This window comes from Myxine glutinosa, chromosome 8 (genome assembly GCF_964187855.1).
Source record: "Myxine glutinosa chromosome 8, kmMyxGlut1.1, whole genome shotgun sequence".
In the NCBI taxonomy this organism is placed as follows: domain Eukaryota; kingdom Metazoa; phylum Chordata; class Myxini; order Myxiniformes; family Myxinidae; genus Myxine; species Myxine glutinosa.
The window spans coordinates 139,252,123-139,264,695 of record NC_136268.1 but is presented as its reverse complement, the minus strand read 5'-3'; the positions used below and the strand labels follow the sequence as shown (position 1 = coordinate 139,264,695).

Here is a 12,573-nt window from a genome sequence, read left to right as displayed (position 1 = left end):
CAGAAAAAGCAAAAAGTTTGAATGACTTTTTTTATTCATTTGTATGCAGTCTGTGGCTACTTGACTGAACAGTGTGAGATTTGTTAGGATTGAAAGACATATTCCAATTTTTGACCATATTGTGATTATTTCAAAGTCTGAAGAGAGACATTATCTCTAATAGAGAATGGGCGGGAACGACACTCTCTTGATATCACTGGATTCCTCCCCATCGCCATCCTTTCCTCTTTATAGCAGTGAAATTGGCCAAAAGAATGATGGATTGAATTACCCTGGAGTTTATAATATAACAATGGCGCGGGCATGATGAAATGGCCTCCGCTTTCGGCGAAGTTCCAGCGTATCAATCATGGTGTAATTTTCAGGAGAACAGATGAAAGAAGAATAATGAATAGCAAATAAAACCTGAGACTGAATCGAAATCAGAAACGCTTTTTGAACTATTCCCCCCCGAGCTACGAACGTGCCAGAGCGACCCTCTTATTCTTTTGTTAAAGAGGAAGAAGCCGACCGCCGGATGCCTTTCGGCGGCTTTGGACCGCGCATGCGCAGTATCGGCCTTTGTTTTCCGTGCACAGCGGTCTCGCGCTCTCGCTCCACCTTCGACGATTCGTCGCTTCGTCCTGAAAAGGTGCGAATTCCCAGGTTTTAGCGGTTTATTTATTCATAATATTCCAGCTAACCGTTATTCCTCTTTTTTTTGGTACTTTAGTCGCTTTGCGTGAGCGATCGGCCGTTTCGGACTCGTTTGCCTGTGGCGACGGCGTGCTCGCCCTGTACTAGATTACAGTACACTAGGCCTCACCTCAGACCTGGGAGTGGACCCTGCACTCCGTGTCCAAATCGTATTCCTTAACGCTTCCTGTTCCTCGCTGTGGGTGTTTTTTGTTGTAATTTTAGAAATAGGGTTTGTTAATGGTCTGCGGCTTGGTGATAGGTGGTCGACTAGCGCCCTATGAAGGGAGAGGCCTCAACGGTCCAGAACAAAAGCTCACACCATTGCACTGGTTTACACTAGTTCGGACTTTGTGTTAAGGGATTCTGGATGTGATGGTTAAAATGGAACAAGGCCTAAAGGTGGTGATGTCACCCAATGGCGGCAGACAAGCAATGGTGATGGAGAAGCCTAGCGCTCTGCTGGTCGGACGCGAGTTCGTCAGACAGTATTACACATTGCTCAACCAAGCTCCAGACTTCCTGCACAGGTACGTCGGGCCGCGCGGGTACCTCCCTCTGTGGGGATGCACAGGTACATCCCTCCGTCGGACTGCTTACCTCTTGTTTTATTTATCTTATTGTTAAACCACATGCTCGTTGTATTCTTCTTCTTCTGCTTCCTCTTCTTCAGCCATCGCCCGTTATTTTCTCGAGATTATTTTCGGAATCCCACGGGATGGTGTAGAAACGGCTTTGTGAACGGTCACCTGCTCTGACGTACTGTACCTATTTTGGATTCGATTCCCGACCCGGCTATAAACCGTCACCCAGGTGTTGTTCGAGACGCAGGACGAGGCGTCGACGTTTCGCGACTGGTCGGCGTGTTATCGCCTGCAGCTTTAAAATAACGTTGCAAATTCCTCCCAAAATAAGCTCGAGTCGATCGTCGGCCCTGGCCATCCGGTTCGTGAAAGCCTTGAGCCAAACGCTGTGCTTCCCGCATTGGGAAGGTGGGAATAATTGTCAAAGTGCTGTTTAATTATTCTGAATGTGGCCGCCGGTTGCATCACTTCTGGAAGCACAGCCGTGCCGCTGATGCAGTGTCCCCGTTACCAGTAAGCCGGTACTCGTTCTGCTGACGTCGGAAGGATGACAGATTGAGTCGACCCACCTGTTGTTATTTAATGGCACGACAGGGGATCAAACTCAAGACCCAAAGATCTTAAGCCAACCACCTTAACCGTTAAGCCAACACCAGGCTGTTAAAGCGGATCACCTGGTAGTGTTGAATACTCTGGTATTCCATATATTTGCAAAGTCCCCGCACCTGTCTTCCCTGCTCTGTTGAGTACTCTGAGATGTATTTATGGACCGTCTATTTATTCCGTATGAGAATGTGTCAAATGTATTGCCTTCCCACTTGTGACTTGTCGACGGCTCCATTGTACCTCCACCCTTCCCTCTCCTTGCTTGTTTCTCTTTCTTATTGTAATCGCTGCACTTCCATTTTATATCGATTTAGATTTTTCTCAAAATGGACCTTTGGAATGGAAATTTGGACCTTTGGACCTTTGGAATGGACCTTTGGACCTTTGGAATGAATGAATGAATGGAATGAAATGGACCTTTGGAATGAAAACAAAATGGACCTTTGGAAAAAATGGACAAAAATGGATTGAAAAATCAAAACCTGTCTTTTGTGGAAGCTTTAATACCACGTTTCTGTTGCCTCATTCACTGAAGTACTTCCACACCTCTGCCCCACCTGCTTCAAAATGCAGGTTTTATGGAAAAAGCTCGTCCTACGTGCACGGGGGGATCAATGCTGAAGGACAGCCTGCCGAGTCGGTCTTTGGACAAGCAGTAAGTTTTGTATCCACTCTCGTCTTAAGAATGCTTCAGTTGCTTCATTGTGAACTTGGCTTTTGTAATCGAGAATGTGGTCATACTTTGTTGTTGGCATTTTGCTTGTTTGACGTCGGTCTCGGATGCGTTACGTTTGTAGCTGTTGATACCTTATTTGCGTGCCAGACACAACTTAGTGAGTTGAAAGTTACCTTTGCCATTTTATATTAATTTTGTAGTTTTGTTGGAGGTCTCGTGTGAACAGTTATTCCTTTAACTCGTCCCACCTTCCTTTGTCCATCAGCAAATGTCTTTGAGGACTGTTTGGCATACTCCCCTCGACACACTGCTCGACTTGAGCTGTACATGTACTCGCACCTATTTATTCAGCTTGTTGAAAGTAAAGTTCAAGCAGTCATGACATCAGCAGGGTCGTCTGCTGTCATTGAAAGGAAAGTTTTACCCCGTAATTTTATTATTTATTTATTTTAATTTTAATAAGATCTAAGGCTCGTAGTAGAGCTACATGCACGTACGCATGCACACATGGCAAATACAGTCTTTGAGCTTGGCGGAAGTGCCATCACATCCCCGGGCACTCTGGGTACTGGTTACACCACAACAATGGCACCGCACTGAGCAGGGAATTTCCTAGCGAGGAATTTTGTCCTCCCCATGGTTGCCAACCATACCTATTGTTAAGTGTGACGTAACGCGCGCGTTTGGACCCGGAAACAGAATTATGACGCGGCGCGTTACTTCACGGCTTACCAAGAGGATATCACAATCGATATGCTCTACCTTTTTCGTTTTTCATTCAGTGTGAAAAACAAACAAACCAATTGTTAACATGATTATCAAATATCGAACCCATCGGCGTTACTGGTCTTCCAACGACACAGTACTTATAGGCCCGGCAGAAGGATCATGTTATTACCCAACCCTTGTGGGGTATATTGATCACAGTAGATCTTCGCTCAGTGCTGTAAGTAAAACTTACCTCACAGATGTCGGGATTCCTCCAAATTTCTTTATTTAATGTTATGAACGGCATTAGCGACTATTTAAAAAGCTAATAATGTGTTTATGGTTTATAATATTTTACAAGCCCGGCTTCGCCGCTGTTCGACTTCCTGTCTTGTTATCCTCTTGGTAAGCCGTGACGTAACGCGCCGCGTCATAATTCCTTTTCCGGGTCCAAACGCACGCGTTACGTCACGGCTTACCAAGAGGATCCTTTTAAATGCTGAATATCAAGTAAGGAAGCAGCACGTACCATTTTCAAAAGTGTTTGGAATAATTCTGCTGGAGTTGGAATTCCCTCCGCCCCCGTCGTCCTCTAGACTTGGAGCGGACACTCAAACCATTGCACCACTGAGTCTCGCAGAAATTATTAGTCTAGTTAGAAGTGCAAGGATAAAATCTCTGGTGGTGCATCCTGAATTATATATATATATATATATATATATGTAATGTAATGTAATGTAATGTAATGTACAGGGTGTCATAAATCACAGGACACAGTTTTAGCTGCTTATTCAATATTTGTTTCTATTATCTATCGGTGTGAGCCATAAGTCCCAGGATCAATAACATATTACAGTAGTACATAATGACATGAATAATAACATATTACAGTAATACAACAATTACAACACCTCCTTAGACATCGAGTGCATCCGCATGATGTCCACCATTGTCATAGCACAAGGGAATTTTTCTCCATGTATGTTGTGAAAACCGATTCAAAATACCAAGTGTTATGGTGCCAAATGCTTCCTGAATGCGTTGTCTAAGTTCATCAAAAGATGCCATGTGATGTTCTGCAACCTTAGCTTTGACATATCCGGTATCCCCACAGAGCAAATGGTATAAACAAATCTTGTATAAGCAACTGGTATAAATGGTATAACAATTGTGTCCTGGGACTTATGACTCACCCTGTATGTATGTGATGCCCTTGTCATACCTCGAGTCTTATTGGCCTTGTTCACTTGCTTCCACATTGTAACTAGATTTGAAATTGCATTCTACTTGCATTCTGAGATCTCACAAGCCTTCAGCGTTGATGTCTGTAAACCAACTTTCCCATCTGTATTGTTCATTTTGTACAGTAAACCCTCATCATAGCTAAATACAACTTATTTCGCCAACCTGATTATACGCGGTTTTGAATGTGGAACTGCGACCACGTCATGTGCAGAGGTGACGTCTCCTGTCATATTCCACCACCCGTACCGTCTTCAGTCTGCAAAGCGCTTTGGTCGTGTGAGCTTGTGCCCAGGAGATTTATTTAACTCTGTTATTTAGCTGCATACTGTTCCCTTATGCAGTATGGCACCGAAACACCAGGCCTCTCCAGCGGTAGTGGAGTGAAGAAATCCTGTTCGATTTGACATTAGCAGAGAAATTTTTTACGATTTTAGACAAGTTGCATGATACGATGGGTGTAGCATCTGTCAGCAATGAGAAACCTTTGTGGTATCCCCACAGAATGAGTAGCCTAAAGCCTATGCTCCTGCACAGCTGACAAAACTGGGCTTTTCTGCAAGAAAACGGGTAACAGGACGTACAAGCAAGCAGCAGAAAGTAGCACACGGGTTCAAGTCTTTCAAGGATTGTCTTGCACTTCTTTGTAGCCCGTCCCGTGCACAGCAGGCGATGGGGTATTGTAGTGTGTGTGTCGTGTGTGTGTGAATGCGCATGAAACTTTATTATGATGCAGAGAAGGCAAACTAATAATTTTATCAAAAGGTCAAAACTTTAAAGGTCATCGTCGCCTAAAATCATCATTTTTCATCCAATTGACCTGAAATTTAAATTTACCTTTTGAGTTTTGTCATGAAAATTTTAACAAAGCTTTATTTATTCAATCTCCATTTATCCCGTAAGGTTCTAAACCTGCGCAACACAGTTTTGCTGAATGCCTTTTTCCAGGAACCGAACCCCCACGCTGGACTCGGGTTTACTGCATTTGAGGTGTTTACTCTGTAAACTTGCTGGAGAATGTAAACATTATAAATTTTCCCCTTGCCTTAAAAAAAAATAACGGGGGGATATTATAATTGGCTCCATCTGTCCTTCCTTCCATCAAGCTGTTGTGCAGAAATTCACCAAACTTTCTGGTTATGATCACTACATGGCAAGATGGTGCAAGAGCAGTGTCAGGTTTGGTCCCTCCTCCTGGGATGGGGATAAGAGGTCAATATTTGATATTGGGTCATTCCTGGTGGAACTTTTTGCCATCTTTTAACTATGTTTTAGGTGGGAGGCATGGGAATTTGTGATGGTGTCTGTTGACTTCGCTCTAGTTTTGTTTTATTGTATAAGTTTTTGCTGATCTCGTAAATATTTTATAAAAGGCAAATGAAACTAGTATTCCACTCAGCAAGTAGCTCCACTAGAAACACAGTTGTCTGCTTTGGGGAAACTCCACAATCCACGCTTCACCAAGTTTTTCTTTTTGCCATTAATATTCGTTTATCAGCCAAGAGGAGGGTTTACTGTGGGAGTTGTTGTATGCAGATGATCTGGTGTTGATTGCAGAAAGTATGGATGGACTGAAGAAGATGAACAAGTGGAAGAAATGTATGGAGACAAAAGGTCTGAAAGTGAATATCAGAAAAACGAAGGTGATGGCAAGTGGTAAAGCATGTGGTGAGGTGGAAAGAACTGGGAAGTGGCCGTGTGCTGTGTGCAGGAAGGGTGTCGGAGTGAACTCCATTCAATGTACAATGTGCGCTGAGTGGGTTCATCAAAAATGTCGTGGTCTGAGAGGGTCATTAACCAGTGTGGCAGCTACATTCAAGTGTAAGGTGTGCACAGAGGGAGCTGCAGATGGAGGAAACGTTGAGTTGGATCTTGGAGACGGTGTGAAGCTGGAAGGTGTGAAAACATTTTGCTACCTAGGAGACATGCTGAATGGAGAAGGTGGATCAGAGGCGGCAACGGTTGCTCGAGTGAGATGTGCATGGAAGAAGTTTCGGGAACTGAGTAGCGTGCTGACGAGGAGGGGAGTGTCGTTGAACCTGAAGGGAAAGGTGTATGCTGCATGTGTGAGAAGTATTTTGATTTATGGGAGCGAGACATGGGTAATGAACGTAGAGCAGCAATGAAGGCTGGAAAGGGTGGAAATGCGAATGGTTTGGTGGATGTGCGGAGTATTGTTGAGAGAGAGGAAGACAAATGATGAATTGCGAAAGATGATGGGAATAGAGCCTGTGATGGATGCTGTGAAGAGAAACAGTTTGGAATGGTTTGGTCATGTGTTGAGGAAGGATGAAAGTGACTGGTTGAGAAGAGTGATGGAAATGAATGTAGAAGTAAGTAGAGGACGGGGAAGACCGAGAAAGACTTGGCTAAAGATGGTGGAAGAAGAAATGCGGGCAATGAGGTTAACAAGGGGAGATGCAGAAAATAGGGCAAAATGGAGAAGATTGTCATGGGGACCGTGAGGCTAACCCCCGCTCTTGTAGGGCAAATGGCCTTAAAATGCCTGTTGTTGTTGTGTTGTGTTGTATCAGCCAATAAATCGAAAACAGCAAAATGTACAAACAAAACAGGATGTTCTTTATCTGTACATCACATGACAAAACTGGTTGTAGTTCAGACAATCCACATCCAAAGCTGAAGGCACCAACTGGTATAACTGCCAAGTCGGTAAAGTTCAGGTTCTGGACTTTGCCTTCTAATTGGCTGATTTATATACAACGAGGATATGAACACTTCTGTCTAGACTTCCACATGGTTAGTTTGTAGTTTTATTGCGTTTTCTCTACTCGACCTGGTTTTATTGTCATTGAGAGCCATTGATATTGCCATTTTGTTACACAGGTCGTCTTGGTTCTTTATTTTCCCCTTAAATGAGAAATTGGTAAATAGTTAAGTATCTGTTGCTGGATCCTGTTTTAAGAAGTTAGAGTTGTCTAAAGAAAATTTCTGTTGGTGGAGCTATCCCACTGGAGTAGAGCTGATGCATCAGGGTGGAATGCCAGCTGTTCTCTGCCAGTCGATGTCCTTGTCATTTTCGATGGCTCGTTTGAATTCCACCCGCATTTGCTTCTTCCTCTTGTTTCTATGGAATTATCCATGCAGCACTGTTCGGGGGAGTTAGCACCCATATTTTATTCCCTCGAATGTGAATTTGTTTTTCAATGCGTTTTGTAAACCTGACTTTTGTGGATAAACTTCAACTTTTCTGATTCGTCGAGTTGTCGATGTTGGAATTCCCAAAGTCCATCGTGAAATCTGATTGACTGTAGTTGTGGCCGAACAAAGCGTTTTGAAGCCAGTCTTGCCTGTTGGTTGGTGGCCATGTTACTTCATTTGGGAAGGTAAGCCCCACCTTGGAGACACCAAAAGCATGTTCGCTTTAAAAGAGTGACTGCTCTTCCTGACTATAACAAGACCGGCAATCTCCCTGCCATTTGCAAAGCTTGTCACAGTATTGCCCATGTGGCCCCCTTTGCAAATAATGTTTTTTATTTCCCATGATAAAATTTGTATGTTGTTTCTAAATGTAGAATGCGTCATTTTACAAGTAGTCGTTGCGTTTGACACAAAAAGCATGTGGCGTAGTAACCATTCTTGGACCAACAAGGCACGACATTAGAATCGATAATGAAATCCCATGAGACCTTGCCTCCATTGGCATATTTGACCCGTTTGGGACAAGCCCCAGTTTTGGCATTTCCGGCCATGAGCATACGGATTCATGGACATCTCTGTTTAGCAGGAGCTCAAGGCGATATCGTTCCCTTTCTGTGAGCAGGATTTGTGTCGCCATGCACTTGGATGTGTTAATATCTCGTGTGGATGCAGAGGCTATTTGGTCCATCATGCTTGTGCTTTATTCACACACCATTGTTATTTTCAGTTTATTCATCGTGTCTGACACCATCCTAACATTTATCATTCTTTAACCATGAAAATCCTTTGTGTGTCTTAGACAATGCTGAATAACTGCGTGCAGTACGTACCATGTCAATCTATGTGAGTTGGGACATCTTTCTGTTTTGCTTTTGGTGGGAAGCATGGGGATTTGCGATGGTGCACCATCAACTGTGCTCTAGTTTGGACACTTATTGGAACATTTCTCAGATAGAATGCATTTTATCATTGACTTTAAATTTTCTGCCGGCCTTCACTGAAGCATTGAAAATACAAGTTATTGGCTTTGTGCCATTCTCATGGAGGTTAATGAAGTATGACATTATAACATGATTTTTACAGATTTCTCAGGTTTTAGTGTTTTCTTTGTGGAACATCAAGTAAGATTGAATTTTTTTTTAGCCGCCTCATTTTAGATTTTGTGCCGTCTCATAAAATTGGCATTCTCAGACGACGGGATGTATTGCTAGGTAATCCCGACTCGGTTATATACTGTCGTGTGTGTGTGTGTGTGTGTGTGTGTGTGTGTCTGTCTGTCTGTCTGTCTGTGTGTGTGTGTGTGTGTGTGTGTGTCTGTGTCTGTGTCTGTCTGTGTGTGTGCTTGTTTTGGCCTCCATATTGATATCTTGCCATATCGAACACGTGGCAGCATGAGTGACCGTCCTCCTACTTCTTGCAGCAATGTTGTGAGTGAACACGGATATTCCAGGCATACGTGAGGTTGCATCGACATTGGTCGTTTGTTCTCGGGTTAGATCAAGGAAGTGGGGTGGTTGAAGAGTGGAGGGAGTTGGCTGAGGACAGAAAGAAGTGGAGTAGTATCGTGGTCAAGGCAGGGCAGAAGCTTGGGACCATTCAGGCTTTGCCCTTGAAAAGGGAAGAGAGGAAGAAGAATAATTCTGTAATATTTACAAGCAGTTCAGCTCTGACGTTGGAAAACATACAGGGGAGTGAGTGCCTTAACTGTGAACTTACTGCTTGCTGACGGGAATATATTAAAACTTTTAAAAAAAAATAAAATAAAATGTGCCATCACAAATTGGAGAAATTGCTTCTGGTGGCAAATTGTGTAAACGAGCAGAGTACCGGTCCTAGGGGCGATCTTGCTCCAAGCATGCAACATGTTCTTCTGACACGTAACTTTATTTGGGCGGTGTACAGGCAACTGACAGCTGCCTCGATCGCTCCCGAAAATAAAACAAATAAGGGTTACATGCATGAATCAAAAACATGTCCACTACATATAATTCAAAACACCCGACTGCACTGGAAAACGTGCGTACAGGAATACTGCACTGTAAAGGGTGGTGACTTGTCATACCCTCTACCACCTAGTGGCGGCACTACACAATACACATTCACATAGGGAATTTGCTTCCGTTCCTCCCTCCCCTCCACCCCCCCCCCCCCATTGCCTCCCTGGGACCACAAGCAAGGATAAAAGCCCCTATATACGAATTGGGGTCATGCTGATCCTATGCAGCAAATGTGGATGAAATCTGACCAGAACTGTAGGAGAAGTAGTGCGACAAACACACACCGGTCTGTGAATTATAGTAAGGATTTCTGCGGTGGATTTATTTGGGTGCAGGATATCCACAAGAAGGTGATGTCACTCAAGTTCAGAGATTGCCATACGAAGATTCGTCATGTGGATGCACTCGCAACACTCGGTGACGGGGTTGTTGTGCAGGTCATGGGTGAGCTTTCCAACGCTGGGCTCCCAATGCGCCGTTTCATGCAGACGTTTGTCCTTGCGCCCGAGGTACGTATGGGTTTGCGGATATTGTTTTCTGCAGTTAGAACCAGAGCAGAACCATTATTATAACTTGACAAGTTGTTGTTTTATAACTGACAGTTGTTATATAGACGATTTTTCAATTATCTCTCAAATGGTACTTCGAGTCAGGAGTTTTCCCCTTTTATAAAAGTGTCAGGACCAAAAACTTCTGAAGACCAAAAACTACCTCGTAGGCCCTGCTAACCTTTCCTTTTTTGAACGCCTACCTCGTCGGCCTTGCTCACTCCGTTGCTGTACATGTTTCTGTTGTGTTATTGGTTGTTCCTAGGTAATTGATCGAAATTCTAGTTTTGTTTATTTTATAAACTTTTTATTCTGCCCATGAAGTCATGAAAGTTTTAACTGTCGAGTTGTATCGTGTGCCAGGGTTCGGTGCCCAACAAATTCTACGTCCACAATGATATATTTCGGTACCAGGATGAAGTTATGGACTCAGATGGAGATGTTGCGGAAGGTAAGTGGATCCTTTGATGTACAAAAAAACCAAAAACATTGAATCTATGCATTATTTACTTATTTTACTTTTTGATCACTTCATTTTTGCTTCTCATCCATTCCTTTAAGTATTTATAAAGGCTGTCTCATTGAAGTTTGAAGATTGTGTTTTTTTAATACTTGTGAATGACTCAGAGAGTTAAGTGATGTTAACCACTTTGGTGGTTTGCCATTGTTCTCGACAGAGTCTGAGGAAGACGTTGTTGAGGAGGCTGAAGAAGAGGTTGATGAGCCACAACTTGCTGCTGAACCCCTTCTTGACTCTCCTCCAGCTCCAGTGGAAGGGAATGTCAGAAGGTGTGGCAGCTATCTCCTCCAAGGGTTAGAGGGTGTATGTGTGTATGTGTGTATGTGCGTGGTTTCTTCTCTGAGTGTGTTCTGAGTCATACTGTGGCCATTCTAACATTTCCGCTGTACAGATTGGTGGGCAGTTGCTGACGGACTAATGACTTTTTTTCACTTTGGTTTTCAGATGACATACACATTAGGGTGTCACTAAAATGTAAAGTTTGGATTTTTCATACTCTCACCCCAGGAATCTATTTGATTAGTTGTAAAAACTTTGTGACTGAAAAATCATTTGTATTGAATAACTTTAAAAAGTCACCCCCGGGGTCCAAAGTAAAAAAAAAAAAAAAAACATTTAAAATCAGATTTTTGTATTCCAATCAGATTTTTTAAATTTAAATAAAATTATTATTTGTTCATATTTTTTATAAATACGAATGAATGACCGATGAACATAATATGTTCTACAATTCTACATATATAGAACATATAGATTCTACATTCTACACGTATAAAATTATGGACGTCTCTGCGGGCTTCTTCAGTTTTTCCGGTCATCCATTTCCCTAAGCCTTATCATTTTTCCTTATCCAGCGTCCGTTCCTCTTCTCTCAATTGTTCTCCTTTCAACTCCCTAAACCACATCAAAACGCGGTTCTTTTAATATCATTCCTGCTTCCAAAAAAATATTGACATTTCTACGCACACAAAAAAAAAAAAAAAAAAAATGCACGTCAGTCATCTCCCAGATTTCACAGTGATTGGTCTTACATAGAAATCATATTCTATTTAATCTTTCTACAGATGGATACCCGCAAACAGGTCTACTTGCGACGAACAACGGTGGATGAGGTGAAGGGATGCAAGCTTCCCTCATACAGGCAAGCATTCGGGCATTTCTTCTACCTTCGCCATGAAAAGAAACTGACAGTCCGGGACGCATTAAGGGAGTCTTGTCGAGCAGTGATGGCTTTCTGGGATAAAGCTCATATTCCAACCAGGCTCGAGCAACATTGCATGAGCAAACTAGAAAAAGTTTTCGAGGAGTGGAAAGGCCTCAAGAAACACGCTTCAAGGACAAGTGATTCACACAAGACGAAGGAAAAAGAATTCGTTGAACGTTGAGATCATCTCTTTGACATCGCCCACGCTGACGCTGAGAAACTGATCAAGTGCCGAGAGGATTGGGAGTTCCTCCAGCAGCAGCGTCATAGAGGACGTCCCGGCTCAATGACAGGTCTGGACAAGACCCATCAACGCCAAGCCGAATATCGTAATCGGCAGCGGAAGGAAGAGAAACGAAGAAAGCGATTAGCAGATGAAACGAAGGCAGTATCTGAGGTAGCAGTTTTAGAGTCATCGTCTTCAAGCGCAATCTCGGGCTTTGGTCTCCAAACTTGCGGTGGTGAACGACAGAGCCGAACGGGCTGTGGCTCTGGTACAGGAGCTGAATGGAAAGTTGACATTGAAAGAGGAACAGTTCCAGTTTCTCGTCCAAGTTGTCACCGAACACAGAAAGCGACACCCAGCTCCGAATAAATCAGCATTGATGAAGATGTGAAGGAAGTATCAGCGTATGAGCATCGATATTCGTATTA

General features: G+C 43.2%; 1 protein-coding gene across 4 annotated transcripts in view; it reads left to right on the top strand.

Moving 5' to 3' along the window:
• Positions 1 to 535: 535 nt before the first annotated feature.
• The window catches only part of G3BP2 (G3BP stress granule assembly factor 2), a 120,325-nt gene continuing 108,287 nt past the window's right edge, over positions 536 to 12,573 (top strand). For 3 of the 4 annotated variants that reach the window (XR_013624401.1, XR_013624400.1, XM_068125279.2), the window contains exons 1-6: positions 536 to 631; positions 1,104 to 1,205; positions 2,439 to 2,520; positions 9,983 to 10,156; positions 10,559 to 10,646; positions 10,873 to 10,984. Coding sequence is in view for 2 of the 4 variants with exons in the window: in XM_068125279.2 (XP_067981380.1) it covers positions 1,111 to 1,205; positions 2,439 to 2,520; positions 9,983 to 10,156; positions 10,559 to 10,646; positions 10,873 to 10,984 (551 nt within the window). In the remaining 2 variants the exon portion in view is untranslated. The remainder of the gene's footprint in view (positions 632 to 1,103; positions 1,206 to 2,438; positions 2,521 to 9,982; positions 10,157 to 10,558; positions 10,647 to 10,872; positions 10,985 to 12,573) is intronic. The other variant, XM_068125280.2, reaches the window with a different exon arrangement.